Below are 20197 nucleotides of genomic sequence, written 5' to 3'. Positions count from 1 at the left end.
ATTTATAATTTTAAATAGATACCAGATCTCGTATGGAACCGCTTGCTAAATCCGAGTGCATCGGAAAACAGTATTTGATGGTAAAAGCAACCGGGTACGTAGATATGGTAGGGGCTGTGGTGATAATCTTCTTTGAAAAACGCATTGGCGATAGTAGTCATTTTTACAGACTAAAGAAAATACACAGACTTTGACAAAAACAGTTTAGGAGAATGGTAAACCTTCATTCACAGAAGGAGGAGGTGTAGTCTGCATATTTTTTCTGATAAATCAGTTTTATATTGTAAAACATTGACCTTATTATTACGTATCTTTGGTGTATAATTAAATTTTTAAAAAACAAGTTGTTTCAACAGAAATTAATCACCAACATTCAAGCTTAAAACGAACAAAAATCATTACTTACATGAGGGGGGTTGCTCGTGCCTCAATACCTCTTCCTTTACGCTAAATTTTGACTTTTTTACAACTTTTTAAAAGGGTTATTATTCTAATTAAATAGCTCTTGTGTTTTAGGAGTAGTTTTGGTGCTTGTTAAGAATCCGGTAAGTACGCGAAAATTAAAGTTTTGTTAATGCTAGTGAAATCAAGGAGGCGACACTTGTGCTTCTTTAAAGAGGCGACCCACCACAATGTTAAGCGATTTCCGGTCCTAGCGGTCGCAGAGAGATGGCGGTGATCGCATTTTGTAGCCTAAGCTCAAACTAAGAAACATGCAAAATTTCACCCCCTCCCCCTCCGACTTTATCTTCATGGGGGAAAGTGGGCCGGAAGTTTCGACCCTCCCACCACAGCCCCCCGTTAACGTTGTCCGATCGTGCTGAAATTTAGAGGGTAAGCTTTCCTAGGGCCTGGGAGATTATGTTCAAAATTTCAGCTCAATCCGATTACTCCTTCCCTGTTTTCCAAAAACCAAATATAGCTACTAAATGTTCATCAATTTTTTTTTGTTAGCCACGCCTACAGGCCACAGTTGGCAACAGATCCGGGTGAATGAGGACTCATTCGAAGCGGAATTCGACCTGTTAGGAAGTGGGAGATTTTCAGACCGAAAAAATTATCCCCCGAATTTACATTTACGAAAAACCTCGTTTTCCTATAAGAGGCCATGTTAATTTTTCTCACCACAGTCCCCCTTTAACGTTGTCCGGTCGGGCTGAAATTTAGAGGATAAGCTTTCCTAGGGTCTGGGAGCTTATCCTCAAAATTTCAGCTCAATCCGATCACTCCTTCCCTGTTTTCCAAAAACCGAATATCAAGTTTTTTTTTTATCAGACACGCCTACAGGCCACAGTTGGCAACGGATCCGGGTGAATGAAGACTCATTCGAAGCGGAATTCGACCTGTTAGGGCCTTTTGATACTTTCAGACCGAAAAAATTATCCCCCGAATTTACATTTTGCTTGCGTCGAAAATAGATTGCAGAGACTAAAAATAATTTATCAACAGTTTCTGATGGTACAGTGGTCATTATTGCTGCCTGTAATGTGGAAGATCTGGGTTCGATTCCCCATTGGAGTAAATTTTATATATATTGAATTTAAAGTAGTATCTCTTAAGTTTAAAGTTTAAAAAGGGAACTCAGTTTCTTTTTTAAATCCAATCTATTAAATTTTTCGGATTTACATGCGTCTCCATAGTAATATTCCAGTTGGACTTTAGCTTAGAGGCAAGCCTTCACTGCTTTAATAACATGCTGTACCACGATCTCAAAGAAAAGTTTGAAAAATAAACTCTTACTGTGCATTGGATTTAGGCATTCAGGAACTAAAAGATTTACTACAAGAATGTTCAAAAGCGGGGGGTTTGGGGGGCGGCAGCCCTGCAACTTTAACTATTGACACGATCAACTAACAGTTAGTCAAGCAATAATAAGCAATAAGCTGCACAAAAACGTGCAAAAACTATTTGAAAAAAACTACGCTTTCAAAAGAGCTAAAGAGGTTGAATCACAAGTGCGAACTTTAAAACGTACAGAAATTAGGAGGTACAGTTGGGGGGGTGCTGCCCCCCAAACCCCCCGCTTTTGCAGCCTCTTTTATTAAGGTTTTTATTTTGGGGGTTTTTCGCCCCCCCCCCCTCAACCCCCGCTTTTTCCCTTGCAAAGAAATGCTTTGCAACACGAACGAAGTCTGCTTGAATTTTTTACCTTAAGAACATCCTATTGCATCTCTTTAATTAGAAATAGTACTGAGCCTGTTTGCTGGATTTTTTACAGGAGATTTTTCCCTAACCGATAAGCTATAATGTGATGAACTTGGTACGACCAACTGATTGCAGGCTACAGGACTTAAAGCGGGGGGTTTGGGGGCGGCAGCCCCCCTACTGTACCTCCTAATCCCTGTACGTTTTAAGGTTCGAACTTGTGACTCAGCGTCTTTAACTCTTTAGAAAACGTAGTTTTTTTTCAAATAATAAAACAAAATAGGATGAAAATATAATAGTTCATAAACAAATTTGGGCTATATATTGGCACATCAGTGGGGTGGGGTAAAACAGAATATATTAAATACGTAACGTAACCCAACCTAGGTACTTTTTTTGCCCCTTCAACCCCAAAAAACTAAAGTTCAAATCTTTGTCACGGAGTGAGCAACACCTCACAAGGCAGAGAAAACCTGTTTTTCATGTAACTCTCGGTCTTTAACTCGTGTACTGGAGGCAAAGAAGAAAAAACGCAAGGAAATCGCAATATTCCATGCGGTCTGGTGTCTATTTAATAATACGTCTATGGTTTTTGTTTGTATTATTTCACAGTTAATCATCCTGTGTTTGAGCCTCTTTCTTGATAAGAGGGTGAGGGGGAGTGGGTTGCGTCTTGCATGTTTGCTTTTAACCACAATAGAAGTAAATATGTGAACAGTAGCGAAAACTACTATACTCTCCATTAAAGATTTTTGACACATTTGAGTCTAGACCTCTCTTCATGACTCTGCCTCTTCGCGCACGAAGAGGCCGAAAAAACAGAGGCGGAAAAACAGAAAACAGTAACGACGGGCTCATGGGAAACTATTGCTGTGACGCGTAGAGGGAAAAAATTTTACGAGCGCTTTAATCTGTGTCAATTTTTATGAATCTTTTCGCTACTGTTCGCATATATACTTATACTGTGCTTTTAGCCTCATCACACAGAACTGATGCCTGCAGAAAGCCGTTCCATCGTAAATTTTATAGTGCTCTTTATCAGTGGCGAGAGTGGGAGCACCGTTCTGGCGTTTTTGAATCAGTATCGCGTCACAAGCTCCAGATATGGGTGTAGGTCAAAATTCTAAGCCATTCATTGCTTTAATTAATCACGAAAATTATTGGCGGGACTTGATTGTCAAGTTGTGTGTCACATTTTGGAGGTGATGCATTGGAAAAACATTCAGTGAAAAATCGTGATGGTCCAGAGTAGGGTCGCACGGCCCATACCCTATTGGTCTACCCGGTCTATAGTAACATTATGTTGCATCAGGTGGATTTTTTAGGATAATGTTTAATACATTGTTCACCATCTTAACAAAATTCCCAGCTAACGATTTCCTAAAAAATTGCGTTCCGCGGTTTAAGAAAATCTTAGCTAATATTACTAAGGAATTCCTCTAACAGATCATTCAGTCAACCTTTGACTGAATGATCATTCATTCAAAACAGATATTGAAAAATTTGAAGTGCAATATTCAAAACTGATAATGTAGGAAAGCAGGATGGCTAGTCTTTACACTAAAAACATTGATGGATAATTCATGACTGCTATTATTTCTTAGTAAGAATAATTAATTTTCTAGTGGTAAGAAATTCCTACCATTAGAAAATGCTTCTGTTGTTTCCCTACAAATCTCTTCAGAGATAAGCTACCTAACCCAATTTTTTTTTCTAAATTTCCTAATTTCCATCCAACAAAAAAAATCCATCCATCCAACAAAAAATGATTAACTAACACGGTTAATAACACACCAAGATACTTTTATCCTAATATCCAAGATATATGTAGATACTTTTAACAATATCATAAGCTCAGGAATGAAATACCAAGATCTTGAAGAAACATTCTGCTGCAAAGAAATTGGCCAAGAATAGTAATGGAGCTCCTGGTTTATGCTACACTTACGAAACAAACATCCTAAGGCACTGACGAAAATGGTCTTCTAATGAAGAAAACAATTGAACAACCAAAATACACATCAGTTAGGAAGAGGGGCAGATTGGGTTCAAAAATCAAGGGCCTTTAACCACCATAATTTAATAACACTCAGTGGTAAATTCGAAGTAGGAAAGTTGTCACTACTGCCGAAATCGTATAGATCAACGAGAGTAAAAAAAAAGATGAAGATCGACCGGCGCCATTGCTGGTGCATAGGGCGTCGAGTAGACATCGGGCCCTGGAGAACGTCCCTATAGAGACGTCGAACGAGATTAAAAGCGATTTATTTAAGAAACAAGGAAGTGCAATACAAAAAGATATTGTTAGCTTTGAACAATAAAACGAACTTAACTTAGCGATTCTTGGTTTTGAACAACAACCAGCATATATTCCTTATCTGAAAAAAAAAATCCGATTAAGAAAATTATTACTAATATTTTAATAAAAAAAAAAGGATAAAATCAACTTGTTTTATATGTCTCGTTTCCAGCTCCCTCTTGGATCTCTTGCCAGGGCTGTAAACATTAAAATATATATATATACCACCTGTATCCTCATATTTGTTTATTAATAAACAAATAGCAGCCAAACAAAAATTAGAATCAAATACTAAACGATAAACTGAATAAAGGAAAGAATATATGTGAATATATTTGAGTTTACAAGGACTTCGGTTTATACGTATTTATATTCATGAAGTTAGTATTCAGAAGATTGACCTTAAATTAAATTCTCTTAAGTTATTATTTTCAGATAAATTGTATTCTGTCCGTTCAAACAGTAAACTACAAAAATTTGGTTCCATCCTGCTTTCTAGATCTGTAATGAGATAAAGGTTGAGATAGCTAAGACACGTTTTGCAGATGAAGGATGACAGACGGCTTAAGATTTCCTTTTCGGCCACCCATCTTGGGCCAAAAGAAAAACAGGTCATCCCTGAACAGGGTGGGGAAAGATCTTAAGAAAAGATTTAAAGGAAACTGGAACTTCTTGGGAGGGAATACATTGGGATGGAGTTGGAGCTTTCGCAGCAGTATTGGTCCTGCAGAGTTACTAGCAGTATTAGTAAATTTCTCTAATGATTCGAAAAGTCGTTGGTGAGAATTGATGAATACTGAGCATGAAATTAATAAAAACAAACCACCAATTTCTTTATTTAGGAAATAAATGAGGTCACTTTTGTGTTTCAAAGTTCGGCCAGCTGTTTAATCTATCATGAGGTTTCCATTTCCAAACTTGTCAGTTAGTTCATATGTTTCAGAAAATTGTTAGTATTTTCTTTGAAACGAGCAATTGGTTTTCCGCGAGCTAGTTCTAAGTTGCCAATTAATAAGAGGATGGGGGAAACAGGACCAGAGCTTCATTTCTATTCCCAGATGATATTCTTCTCCTAGCAAAATCTTCCCCTGACCTTAAATTCAATTATATATTATCAATTTCGGAAAAGTAAATAGAAATAATAATGACGTTTTCATATAAGAGGTTTTTGCAGAAAATTCTCATTTAGAAATGTTTTCGCCCGTGCTGAAGGGTTACAAAGTTTTCATATAGAGGTTAGCATGTTAATGAAGTGAAAAATTCAAGTACTTAGGTCAGCATTCCCTAAGCTTTTATGATTTCGGCTTAGTGTTCAATTTAAAAATAAATTTCCTTTTTAAGAAAATACAGCTATTTTGTATCTTTACAAACACAAAAATTTGGAAGTCATTATAAGAAAATGTAAGCAATTTAAAAATGAAATTATATTCTTTTAGTAAATGAAGAAAACGTTCTTTCCACATATTTGTACTTAGTGCAAAGGATTTAAAGATAACTTTTGTTTATGACCCGGCAAAATATTTTTATAGCCTGGCACCAGGTCATGGCCATCACTTTGAGAAGTGCTGACTTAGGTCATTTTTTGTCAAAAATAGTAACTAGAACTTGTATACAAAGGAAATACTATAAAAAAGGTTAGAACCACCATCTCCAGTATTCTCAGAAATGAGACAATAATAGTATCAATTTGAAATAACACAAATGGCTATTTGACAGGAAAATTATACTGATAATACTCGACCGAATTATTGAATCTTGAGTATTAGTTTTTCCCCTCTATCAGGCATTAAAAAGTTCTTTCTACAAAGTATTTTTGTAATTATTCCTTACTTTTGCGATAAATAATGAACATATGCAGGGACACAAATTCACGAGAATGTAGGACAAAAGGGGGGATGTATCTTTGAAAACCTTATGAGGGGGCATTTTTTCTTTCAACGAAAGTACTAAAAAAAGGCATTTTTCAGTGAAAACTCAAAAAACAGGTATTTTCAGAGTCCTTTTTTTGCCTTGTGCGACTTTCCAAAGGAACAGAATATATTATATTCCCGCTGGCTCATTCTCTTGATAGGGTTTCCCACGGCTTCACTTCACTATTTTTGGTGTTTCCTTTTAGTTTGTTCTCCATTTGGCTGCTGGCTTGGGGTGATGCTTGGTAAATCATACATTTTTCATTTTTTTTATTCATTTACAGAAGAGTGTAATTATGTACAAATACAGTTATATATTATGTTTTTGTTGTTTTTATTTGTTATTGGTTGCCTGGTAATACGAGCTAGACTCTCAGCCGGGCATACCCATATTGTAGTTGTATTTAGTTTATAAATAAAAGAACCTGAACCTATGACAAGAATATGACATATAAATGTGGAGGATTGAAAATCGTATATGAAAAAAGGTTTTTTAAATCTTGATTTTTCCAAAAAAACTGTCATTTAACGCCTTTAGAATAGCCCCTTATCTTCTTTGCAAATGACAAAATTTAAAGCATAAATTTTAGGTGTATAACTTTTGTTAGGCCATAGTCTGGGCTTCTACCTAGACTTATGTTTGTATTGTATGACTTTCCAAAGAAACAAAATATAGGACAAGAATATAAAACTATAAATGTGAAAGATCAAAAACTGTATTTGAAGAATGGACTTTTAAATCTTAATTTTTCCAAGGAATGTCACATAGTACCTCTAGAGTAGCCCCTGATCCCGTCCCTGGGCCTTAGTTTGGCCATTTCTGATCTTCATTTTGCTGATGACAAAATATTTGGCTAATAAGGTGAAAAAAAAAATCATACCAGGAGCAATGAAAATTTCATGCTTTTTGGAGCGAACACGAAGAAACGTAAGGTCATTATTTGGATCCATTTCTCTAGTCATTGACCTGGCACGATCTGCTAATTGGGTAATAAGACCAGCATATTGAGTTGTAGTCGCAGCATCCAATGTTGATTTTATAGCAACTCCTGCAAAATTAGCCAGAAATAGTTCAATGAAATAATTAAAATTGACAATAATTGTTTATTGTTTTTTTGCTTCAGGATCATGATATTATGTTGTTTTATTGTGTATGAATTATTTATGTCAGTTTTTTTTTCTTTTATTGATTATATACTTTTTTCTTTTTGTTAGTAGCACACTCGCAAGCGACGCAATTGGTAAGCTATCGATTGATTTTGTCTCGTTTTTTTTTCTTCTTTTTTTTTAACAAATTGCTATTACTACTTAAATAAATTCAGCCCAATTTAGGTTTGTGTGATTAACAATACTCAAATCTAGAAATTGATGAAATTACGATAAAATTTTAATCCTTAAACAATTCTGGGGACTATATATCAGCACTGTCTCCATTTTGTAACTTCGTAGCTAGAAAAAAAAATGATAAACTATTCCTGATTCCTGTTGTTGTTGGGGAACAACAGGCAACCTGTTCTTGTTCTTGAGAATAAAGGAAAAAAACTTTTTAAGCTGATGCTTTTCCTCATCTTTCATAGCATCAAAAATTGAGAAATTGGAAAATAAAAAGCACTATTTTTTCAGTATAAAATTGTAGATTTTCGGATTTTGGATGTTATTCTGTTTTGTTTTTTCTTACTTCGAAATACAAACTCGGCCTAGTATTAAAAAAAAACTTCTGTAAAGAGAGCAATCTTCCAAAAAATGAGTTTACTTTGATTTTAAGTTTTGCTAAAACATGCAACCACTTATTTTCAAAAAATACTGGTTCTGCTTCTGAAAGCAGGCTCTAAAAAAACTGCTATTACCAGACTTATTATTGCCTTGTATGACTTTACAAAGAAATAAAATAAATTATAAGAATATGACATAAAAGTATAAATGTACAACATCAAAAACTTCATTTCTACAAAAAACTCTGACCACTTTTGAAAACCTTCTACTGCAATGAGAGACTCGAATTATAAAGAGCAAAATTCTCTTGAGTTCTTCAAAATTGTAGAAACAACCTTGTCAGGTTGTTTTTTCAGGTTTAGAGATTTTTTCTTAATAAACTGGCCTTTCTTTTTTTCCCCTCTTTCCTCCTATATTTTGCCTATTTTTATGTTTTTAAATTAGCTTTTTACTGTTTTTTCTGAATTGTAACTTTTTTTTAAAGCTTATTACTTGTGTTTTAAATTATTTTAGTATCATTGTATTTGTTTTCAATTGTAACATTGATTTTTTTTTCTTAAGCTTGTGACAAATCTTTTAAATTGTCTTATTTCCAGCCCATCATCGGTTGTGAATTTTTATTTTTATTTGTATAAAATAAAAATTCACAGATTATTTGCATTCATATTTGTTTCTGCCCCATATAACTTTTATTTTTCTTAATGTTGCCACGTTTAATTTAGTGGCCAACTTTAGGCTGTAAAAGTGAAGCTAAGCAGTGGTAGGAACTAAAGAAGAAAAAAAATAAGTTGTCTTTAAATATTTCGTTTTCTGGAGACTTCAATTGTTAGTTTCCATTCTTATGGTTCCAAAATTGCTCTATTTCTAGCTTGGTTTTACTTACCTTTTACCTCATGAGATAAAAAATTCTTAAATCAAGATCATAAAAATAAAGCTATGTAGGCCTATGTGATGGTAACTCAGAGGCAGTTTTAGGGGAGGGACAGAGAGGGCATTAGCCTGGGCGCAAAAAGTTTTGGTGTGCAAAATTTCAAATGAATAATTTAATGGTTATATTCATTTTGTAATTTTTTTAATTTTATTTTTATTAAAATAAAGTAGGCTATAGGGTGCACTTAATAAATAAAAATAATTTATAAATTATTAATTAATAAAATAAAATAATTAAAATAATTAATAATTATTAAAAAATGTAATTAATGTATAGAAAAAAATAAAAATAAATTATTAATTAATACATAAATTTTGAGTAATTCTGTTAATAATGAAATTTTGGCCTTAAAATTTTATGGGACAAAAGGGGGGTGCTAATAAAAATTTTGCCCAGGCACAAGAGAAGCCATAACTGCCACTGTGGTAACTATAAAAAAACAGTTGACTTTCCTCTTCTTTTTTTTTATAGTATATTTCCATTCTCACACTCCCAAAATTGTCCAGTAAGATTTTCCACTTTCAAGATTGATTAGTTTAGCTTATTTTTCAGTATACATGCCCAAAAAAATACTTGCATACACTTGGATTTAAACTAGAAAAAAGCCAGCTTTTACAGCCTTCTTTTGCTCTCTTGGGCCTTTAGCCATTGCAGGTATCATCCCACGTCCATTATAAAATTTTCTTTCCTACTGAAATTCGTTGTAGTTTTTTTCTTGATGTTTGCAGCTATTTTCCCAATTCCAGGACTATTTGCAGAGAATGCCAAGTTTCTATCTTTAGAATAGTTTCAATCTATTATTAGATTGATCAGATAAGTATATTTAGTTTCTATCAAGTTTCTAACAGTTTAGCTGTATATCCAATGGAAAGAAAAAACTAAATAACAAACATATGGACAAAATTTTCTACATTCTTTTTATGGTCAAACATTAGGCTAGATTTACCATCATTGTTCAGAACAACAACGCCAATGACACCTTTGTGTGACTGGATTCTTTTAAGTATTTCTTCAACTTCTGTTGCCTGAAATGAAAAGACAAATTTAGTCACTAATAGCTGTTCAAAATAATTACAATAAATTATCACAGTTTTAGGCCTATTTACTAGATTAAATTGAGCATAAATTACTGGCTGAGATTCCAGTAATACTGATCTAAAAGTAACCAAATACTAAGACTTTTGTTATCAATATAATGACAAAATCATTGCCATGGTTGCACTAGCAACTAATAGTTACACTCTTAACCTCTATATTAAGGGTGAACATACTCAATACCAAAATATAACTCCTCAGCGTGGATGTGGAGGGGTCTTAGATTATATATTTTACACCCATATGCAAAACATTAGGTGGCACCTAGTAAAAGTGCTTGTTGATAGCAAGTGACAGTCTTCTCAGCTCAACATATACTGATAGATCATTCTACATGCCATTCCTATGTGATTCATGCATAAAAACAAACATCCTACTTACAGGAAACATACTATCCTAACATAAAACATGTGACTCTTGCATCATTACAAACATGATAGCTATACTTAAAAAAACATATCCTTGCTGTAGCCTTGAAGGATCCTAAATGACTTGAATTTCCAACCTAAATTTTAATTATACCCCAAAACAGAAGGGACAACCTTTCTATTTGCAAAAGAAACTCTAGTCACATTTCTAAACAGGTGTATCAGATCTGAGGCTACTTGTGTGTTGTGACTATGAAGATTACTATCAATGGAGAAAAAAATATTCAATAGAAGATGGGAGCAGATTGTTCAAATATTTATATGTGAAAATACCAACTTGATAATTGCTAGTCTTTCAAATATCATTTTGGTTTGACCAGTGTAGTTTTTATTTTAAAAACATAAGACAATCACCATTATAACCAGGATGACTGGAAGTATTAGTAATTATTAATTTTCCAATGTTATAATTATGAAATAGAAAAGGGTTTAAAATATATTTTGCTTTCAGTTAAGTAAAAATGATTTTATAGATTTTAGAATGTTTAGGGGGGCAGTAGCCCTAATCCTGTTTGTGGTGATTGCTGTTTGTTTTAAGTCTGACTTGATTATCCATTTTAATTTATGTTTGTTTTGGCTTCATTTATTCATTGATAGTAATTTCTATTTGCTCTAAGTTTTAATTATTTCAGGACTGTTGTCTTAGCTTTTAATATGGCTCTTTGAAAATGTTCTCTGTCCATTTTTTTTTTTTTAAGTTTTTTGTTTATTATTAAATCAACATAGTTTTATTACTGGTTAACACTAGGAATATTTGAACAGTTTTTTTCTGCTTAAAAATCATTATGTTGGATTTAAATTTTGATAAAATTTGAATATCCAGTCAAAGTTAGTGAACAATTTTAGTTTTTGTACTAAATTTGTAAAGTTTTGCTGATAGAACTCTGGGTGGATAGAGAGGCAAGGGCATATACAGGATTTTTGTAGAGGGGAAGGGGCTTAAAAACACACTTGTTTCTGTATATATTTGTAATGTTTTTACAAGTAAAAAAACTTAGAGGGGGGGGGGGTTCAAACCCAGACCCCCCTCCCAAGATATGGCCTTGTGGAAAGGGAAATCACTATTAATGTGAATTGAAAATATTCTGATTTTCAGTGTTATTGAGGGCATCCTGACACACACCTTGTAGATACCAGTACCCTTAAATATACATGTAACCTATCTTAATCCACCATTGTATTAAAGAATCTTTCCAGTTAAAATTCTTTGTTTATTTAAATACGTAGATGTCAAGGTCATTTATTAAAAAGTTCCTTTTTTCTGTAAAAAACAAAAAAATTGCATTATAATCAAAGGAACCAGAATTGTTCCCATGAGTTTTTGTCTGAATTCAGGCTCCTGTGTTTTAGAAATTTTATTTGAAATAGCTGGATGGTCTGAAACTTTTAATCAGACCAGCTGTAAAAATTTCAAATTTTTTGTGCTAGAAATCTATAAAACCACATTTCCTTCAACAATTTATTGTCATTGTTAAGGTTTCCTTTGTCTAGCCTTCTTATCCAGGAAGCATTATATTGACTAGAGAAAAAAAGTTTCACCCACTTTAAAGTTTTAAGAAACAATAGAGAGTACTTTATTTTAATTTTCCTTTTCCTCTTATATTTTTGTGATCAAGACAATATGCCCAGGAAAAAGCTAGCTGGTTGGGAAGGAAACAAATTAGGGCCTGTTTCTAGGTGTCATAAATCAATGGAACAATTTTTTCAAACAGCTTTTGTCCTTAATATCTTGGGGAATGCTTTATTGCCTTTGAATTTCCTTTATCTTTGTCTCAGGGCCTTGTAAGTCTAAGCCAGTATCAGAAAATTATTTTTGTTGGCCTTGTTTCAGATGTCACTATCTTCATGCCTGTAAGTTACCAATTACATGCTAGCAATAAGGACAAATTCTGTCAACAAAGGTCAGTGAAGATGATAACTTTTCCACAAGAAAACATGGCAGAATCCTTTTAATTTTCTTAATTTAACTTAATCATGACAAATCAATGGTTTTGAATTATAGTGCTTTTAAAAATATAATGAAGTAGTAAGTTTGAAACCAGCCTTTTAACCCATTTTTATACTCCAAAACTATAGAAAGAAATTATCATTTTCAATGGTCCATAAAGGGCTTAAAATTAAATTTGCAACAAAGTGATTATTATATTCAGAAAGAGTACAAAAAATGGCATGAAGTGGTACATTCACTTTATTGGTAAAATTCTACTTTAACTACTTTTAACTATCTTAGAAAGGAGTTAGGTTAGGAAAATGAAACTTTCAGGGTGGGTCTACAGGCTAAAGTATGGGCAATTTTTTTTTGTTCATATTATTGACTTACAAATTAAGTAAACATATCACTTGATGCCTTTTTTATGCTCTTTCCAAATATAATAATCATTGTTGTCAAAAATGAATTTTACCCTTATCCCTATATATACCAATTCAGGGTATATATTTGCAGATTAGGGGGGGGGGTGAATTTTATTTATGATGTAAATGAGAGGTAAGTGTAAACTTCCACAACCCCCCCCCCTAATGTGCAAATATATACCCTAAATTGGTATTTTCAACATAACACCTTTAATTAGGTGTTGTTTAGGTGTTGTCACTGCTGTTCTAAGACAAACAGATAAACTTTCAAATGGGGATAAATCCATTTACTTAGACAGTGAAAAAACAGGTACAAAAGTCCAAATATTTTGGTCACATATGCAGCAACCCCCCCCCCCTAATGTGCAAGTTATATACCCTAAATTGGTATTTTCAACATAACACCTTTAAATTAGGTGTTGTTTAGGTGTTGTCACTGCTGTTCTAAGACAAACAGATAAACTTTCAAATGGGGATAAATCCATTTACTTAGACAGTGAAAAAACAGGTACAAAAGTCCAAATATTTTGGTCACATATGCAGCAACTGTCTTCAGTAGAAATACTAAAATAATAAAACTGAAACTAGCATATTTATATACAACAAAATAAATAACTTTTGGGGTCATTCACAAAATAATGAACTTCCGGATTATTCACTGGATTATTTTCAGAGAGTTCATTGACAAAATTCATTCAAAGTTCTTGATGTAAATTTTCTTCTTTAATCTTGCCCAAATGTAAAACAAATTTCCAATGAAAGTGGTAAAAGTATTCCTTTACAAAAAGTATTCCTAACTCAATAATATGATTTGGTAGATATTTAGGTAAAATTCTACAAAATCATCTTATTGAGTTAGGACTAAAGTGAATACACCATTTGATGCCTTTTTTAATGCTGATTACAAATATAATAAGCATTTCTATCGGAAATGAATTTCAGTCCCCCGCCCTATATATGCCAATTCAGGGTTAATTTAGGGGTCAATATCTACCAAATCATATTATTGAGTTAGGAATAAAGTGAATACACCATTCGATGCCTTTTGTTATGCTGATTATAAATATAATAAGCATTTCTATTGGAAATGAATTTCAGCCCCCCTCCTATTTAGGCTATACCTAACCTAACCCTGAATTGACCTATATAGGGGGGGCTGAAATTCCTTTCCGATAGAAATGCTTAGGGCCTATTATATTCGTAATCAGCATAAAAAAAGGCATCGAATGGTGTATTCACTTCATTCCTAACTCAATAATATGATTTGGTAGATATTGACCAGGTTAGGTTGGGTTAGGTATAGCCTATATAGGGGGGGGGGGGGGCTGAAATTAATTTCTGATAGAAATGCTTATTATATTCGTAATCAGCATAAAAAAAGGCATCGAATGGTGTATTCACTTTAGTCCTAACTCAATAATATGATTTCGTAGAACTTTACCGATATTTACCCATACTTTAGTCTGTAGACACAACCCTGAGTTTCATTTTCCTAACCTAACCCCTTTCCAACATAGCCAAAAGTAGAATTTACCTTATGAAGTACTAATAAAACTGAATTCGAATAAATATTTAGAAAATAAAAATACCATATCTCATTCTGTTTTATCAATTTTTGTGATTGTTGTTTGGGGTTCGTCTTCGTCTTCTTCTTCTATTTAACAGCAGGCGGGCTTTTCAGTATACACTATTTAGCCCTTTTCCTTTTGCTTCACTCGGTGGGCTACAGAGCTACTGGCTTGATTGCCTCATATTTATTAGATATATTCAGATATCTTTCAGCAGATCTTTCGACTCTAGGAGTTCAAATATAAGATGATAGATGTCGATTTCTATGCTCTGTGTGCAGGTACAGTTGACTAGGCTCTTGGCTGATGGTGGGATTTTGTGGTGTTTGAAGTATTTTAACAGTTTACAAAGCAAGGTATGTTGTGCAGACGTCAGCATATTACATTCAAATAGGCAATGGTCAATTGTTTCATTATTCATGTTACAATGCCAGCAAAGAGGGGACAGGGGAATTGAACCACTTGAATTAGAAAGCTTGTATGAGAATGCAAGGAAATTTAGTCCATTTGTTCCAGAACGAATTCTATGATAAATTTTAGAAAGATACTTATTGGGAAAGGGGGAAAGGATAGGATTAATTTTATTAAAATTAATATCTGATAGCCTCCATCGGTAAATATCTCTAATTGGGATTGGTCTCCCACTTGGCTGGTCAATATTTATAGCATTTTTTGCTATTTCATCAACCTGATGATTACCACTTATGCCAGAGTGGCTAGGAATGTACTGAAAGTAAGATTTTATGCCACTTGAAGCAAGAGTATCAACAATACTGAGACAATGAAAAGTGTCAATGTCCAACTTATATTGAGGAGCTGAGGCAAGCAACTCAAGGCTTGATAAAGAGTCGGAATATATGATAATATTATTCGAATTTTCAATCAAAGGTTAGTTTTGCTTAAGGTGTTCTAATACCATGATTATGGCATTTAACTCAGCAGACATTATAGATAAATTATTAAATAATCTCTCTCCCATTGCAATTGTCAGGTGAGGAAGGAAAACACCACTTGCAACCTTCTCATCCATTTTTGACCCATCAACAAATATTTGGAAGTGATTTTTATAGGTAATTGTATTAAGTTCTGCAAATTTTTACTGGACAAAAGCAATGGGGGTTAAATCTTTATTCCATTTTGAAAATTCAGTATTTATTATGGGAAATGACCAATTCCATGGAGGGGATTGGGTGAAAGTAGGTGCAATAGACTTTGCTGGTACAGGGAACTTCTTTTGAATATTGGCAAACTCATCTGCAATACCTCTATACATGGCTGGATTTCTTAACCAATTATGTAATGTGTGTGAGCTATTTGATTCAATTTTTGTAAGATGTTTTATCAAGAGAAAGCTACGTCTCTCCCTTATTGTTGTTAATCCACTCTCCATAAGCAGAAACTTGGTGCTTGTGGGTTTCCTAAGACCAAATATGAGACGTATTACATCATTTTGTGTTGTTTCACTTTTTTGCATCTGGGTCTTTGCACATGCACCATAGAGAATGAGCCCATAGTCAATATGGGGTCTTATATGTGATTTATAAAACTGGAGTAAGGTTTTCTCCTTACAACCCCAGGGTGTGGAAAGAAGTCTTTTTAGTATATTTGCTTTTCTATAACATTTTTTTATTGTGTTTTAAATGTGGATGTGGAAATTAAGTTTTTGGTCAAGCATGAGACCTAGGTAATTAATATTATTATCTTCTGGAATAGTTGCTTCATTTAGAGTCAGTTTTGCATTAACATGGTTTCGCTTCCGGTGAAATTTGATTATTTTTGGCTTGGTGGGTGCAATGGGTAAATCTGAATGTTGAGAGAATTTTTCAAACTGGAAAAGTGACTTTTGCAGATTTGACTGTGCTATCTGAAAGGTGTTGCCAGATGACCATAGCACCAGATCATCAGCATATTGTAGATTTGTGTGGGGTAGGTTCATGTCCCAGAGATATAGGGCAAATAGGAGGCAACTGAGGACTGCTCCCTGAGCTAGGCCTTTGGATATTGTCTTTTGGGGTGAAGAGGCTTAACCAACACAAACAATGAAACTTCGCACTTATATGAAGGATTTAATAAAGGATAATAGCTTAGGAGGTACTCCAAGGTTTGCAAGTTTATTTAAAAGGATTTGGTGGTTCACATTGTCAAAAGCTCCTTCAAAATCTAGGAAAGCTGCCACTAGGATATTATTTTTTGAGAAAGATTCATTTATTGCATTTGTTAGCAAAATGAAAGCATTTGTTGAGAAGTGGTATTTCCTGAATCCAGTTTGAGTATGTGGGATCATATTATTTTTCTCAACAAACCAGAGGAGTCTGTGATAAATCATTTTCTCCATTATTTTCCCCATCACAGGTGTAATCATTATGGGCCTATAAGACTCAGGGTTATATTTTGGTTGATTTTTCTTTAGGATTTGTAGGAGGGACGAACATTTACATATATTGGGGAACCTAGAAGATACCCAAGCGTGATTATAACAATTTAGCAGTTCTTGTTTGTATGAAGGTGTGAGATTCTTTATCCATGTAGGGTGTATATTGTCATAGCTACTGCTAGTTTTGGACCTAATATGATGTATTGCATTATTTAATTCCTGGATTGAAAATGGATTAGTTATGTACTCAGATCCTGGGCGTGGTTGGCAACTAGGGTTCATAGGAATTGTGGACAGTTTGCTTTGATTATTTGATGTTAGCTTATTAACAAAAAGAGTTGCAAATAGGTTAGCCTTTTCATTATCATTGTCATAATGGGTATTATTATGTATAAGCTGATACAGGAGTGGGTTGGGAGAAGTCTTTTTCCCACATATGTGGCTTATGACTTTATGTATAATTGGCTCATTTGTTTCTCTGGAGAGATTATTTGCAAAATTATTCCAGTATTTATATTTAGCATCTATTATAGTTCTTTTTAGATTAGATTCTGCTTGTAATTTTTTTTAATATGTAGTAGGTGTTGGTTTTTTTATGAATTCTGTCCTAGCTGCCTTTTTTATCCTCCATTTATTTAGCCACTCATTTGTCCACCATGCTTTAGGAATTTGTTTAGGGAATGTTTTCTTAGGTGTTGTCCTGGGGATAGCATGATTAGCTGTATTTATTAGTAAAGATGTCAACGCTTCAGCATGTGTGTCAACTGTTGTGTTAGAAATGCATGAACTTTGGGTGAAACTTGTAATTTCATCATTTAGCTTATTTTGGAAAATAGACCAATTTGCTTTAGTGTTGATATATTTGGATGTATGAGATAAAGTTTCAGCAGGTTCATTTAGGGAGCAAACTATAGCAAAGTGGTCTGTACATAGACTATCAATTTTATTTATGTAAATTTTGTTCAAAAAATTTAAAGACACAATTTGTAGGTCAATTGTGGAGAAATTGCCACTTTTGGGGTTGAAATAAGTATTCAGGTTTGGAGGGGTAGCAACAACTAATTCATTATTATTTGAAGTCATATGCTCAATAAACTTACCAGCTTTATTTGCTGGTTTATTCCCCCACAAACGGCTGTGGGCATTGAAATCACCACAAATAATGATATTTTTTAACATATTAGAATTATTTATATAATTAAAGAAATCCTTGGCATCTGTAGTTTGGCCATTAGGGTTATAAAAGCTTAATATATAGGTTTTTAAATTATTCAGCCAAACACTTATACCAATTACATCAATATCATTTGCAAAATCTGGAAAATTGATGCCACAAAATTTTATATTATTATTAACTAATAAAGCTACACCACCTCCTTTTCTCTCTGAAGATCTATCCTTTCTCAGGATAGTATATCCCAGAGACTTAATTTGTTGATTTTGGGTTAAATGAGTTTCCTGGAGGCAAGCAATATTAATTGAATTATTATTCATAAATGATATTAGTTCCTTGAGCTTATTTTCTGTGAGTGATTTTACATTCCATTGGAGTATTGATAAATGTTGTGTTTTTGATTTGTTCTTCATATGACTGTGTATCAATGTTCAACTTTGTTAAGAGTAAAGCAAGATCTTTTTTTGCTTGAATGAGCATATCATCTGAGATGTAGATTTTTGCCAATTCTGCAATAATTTTTGTTTTCTGTAGTTGATGTATGTTCATGGCCTGAACTGCATTACAGTTTAGAATGAATAAGCATATATTTGGGGATTGCATTTTAGGTTGTGCATCCTGTTTGTTGGTTAAGGGATTGATTCCTGGTAGTGTTTCTGGTTTGTTTCTTCTTGGGAGGGAGGGCCAGGCTGGCCTCATCTCACCGGACAAGGAGGCTTGTTGGCTTGGTGATTCCTTCTGAGAGGGAGTTGAGCTAGGGGGCTTAGAAGATGGTGTTTTATCTGGGGTGCTTGATGCATTTGGGGCGTTTGACTTGGGGGTTTTGGTTGGTTTCATTACAGGCTTTATTTGGTTTTGTTGTGCAGCATTTGCTTCCATTGCTGCAAAGGGGTATGGGATGGCCTTCTCTGTTGATATTTGGAGTGTTAGAGCTCTTTTCTTGTTAAGCAGGGGTAAGCAGGGCTTAATGATTTATTTGTAGATTCATGAGGGCTTTTGCAATTGATGCATGTAGGCTGAGTGTTGTTGCAAGTTGTCAGCTCTTTAGGATGGAAAGCTTTACAATTACTACACTCTCGGAGAATTTCATTGCATTTGTTTGTTGTGTGTCCCAGTTTGAAACACTTCTGACACTGAATAGGCTTAGGTTTGTATTCCTTGTGTGGTTTGATTTGCCCAAATAAAAATAATTTTTCTGGGATATCAATTTTATCCTTCAGTGTGAATAAGAAGGATCTACTAGTTTTTAGGCCATTAGAATTGGGTTTTCCAAGTTGGGTAACATCCTCAACTGGGATTGTGTTTCCAGCCCTATCTGAAAGGCCTTCTTTTAACTCCTGAGTAGATATCTCTGGGGGAACATTATAAACTACTATTTTTGTTGGTGATTGTTTTGGGTTCCATTTAGATGCAATAATTGGGTTATTCAGAAGGGATTTAAGGTTAATTATTGTATCTGCTGATTTCTGATCTTCTACAGCTATTAGCAGAGATCCATCACGGTTAATGTTAAGAGAGAACATTGACTTTAGCAATTTAAAAATTGCAACTCTTATTGCAGTGATCAGTTTTATTTCAAAGGGGGTCGTGGGAGTAATTTTAAGGTAAATTCCTAAGTTTTTGGAGGGAGGATCTTGGGCAGGGAGAGGGGAACTGCTGTTAATTGGGGAGATTTTTTTCCTTTTTTAGAACTTCTAGAGAGGACCTCTTGAAACCCATTATCATCATTTATGGTTGCATTAGCCCCTACACTTATCATTGTCCTATTCTCCGAATTGGAGCTATCATTAGAACTTTGAGATAGGGTGCTTGACCAGCCAGGATGGGTATCTTTCACTATGACACTTTCACTGGAATTTGATTTGGGATCTGGGGGGACTTTTTTTTTGGAGGACTTCTAATCATTGCCTATTGGAAAAAGCTTTAAACACAAAAATAAAACCAAAACAAGAAGGGAAAATAGATGATATCAAACCGTCTGCACTATACTATGGGAAGGATAAACACCACAGTATAGCCCTGAGGATGACTTGAGCAGGATAGGTTTGGTACAACTACTGATTAGAAGCGATAATAATCAAGAAAATTAATCAGGTAAATTAAGCGATAATAATCAAGCCAGTCAATATTTAATTCTTCCAGTTTTCGTTTTGAAATAAGAATTTCGATTTAATTCTCGTTTTGTTACTAAGCTACAATGTCTTGTAT

At 34.0% G+C, this 20197-nt stretch overlaps 1 protein-coding gene across 1 annotated transcript; it reads right to left on the bottom strand.

Moving 5' to 3' along the window:
• Nucleotides 1-4393: 4393 nt before the first annotated feature.
• On the bottom strand, nucleotides 4394-20193 carry robl (dynein light chain roadblock). The gene is made up of 5 exons (XM_089097034.1): nucleotides 20170-20193; nucleotides 14463-14518; nucleotides 9945-10023; nucleotides 7236-7403; nucleotides 4394-4523 (listed from the first exon to the last, which is right to left on the bottom strand). The coding sequence occupies exons 2-5, from the start codon at nucleotides 14463-14465 to the stop codon at nucleotides 4474-4476; spliced, it is 300 nt and encodes a 99-aa protein (XP_088953160.1). The 5' UTR covers nucleotides 14466-14518; nucleotides 20170-20193; the 3' UTR covers nucleotides 4394-4473.
• Between the last annotated feature and the right edge of the window lie 4 nt (nucleotides 20194-20197).

The sequence above is a fragment of the Artemia sp. Qi Xiang Cuo genome, chromosome 11 (genome assembly GCF_049724085.1).
Source record: "Artemia sp. Qi Xiang Cuo chromosome 11, ASM4972408v1, whole genome shotgun sequence".
In the NCBI taxonomy this organism is placed as follows: Eukaryota; Metazoa; Arthropoda; class Branchiopoda; order Anostraca; family Artemiidae; genus Artemia; species Artemia sp. Qi Xiang Cuo.
Note: the sequence above shows the minus strand (reverse complement) of the source record. Positions and strands in the feature narration are given on the sequence as shown.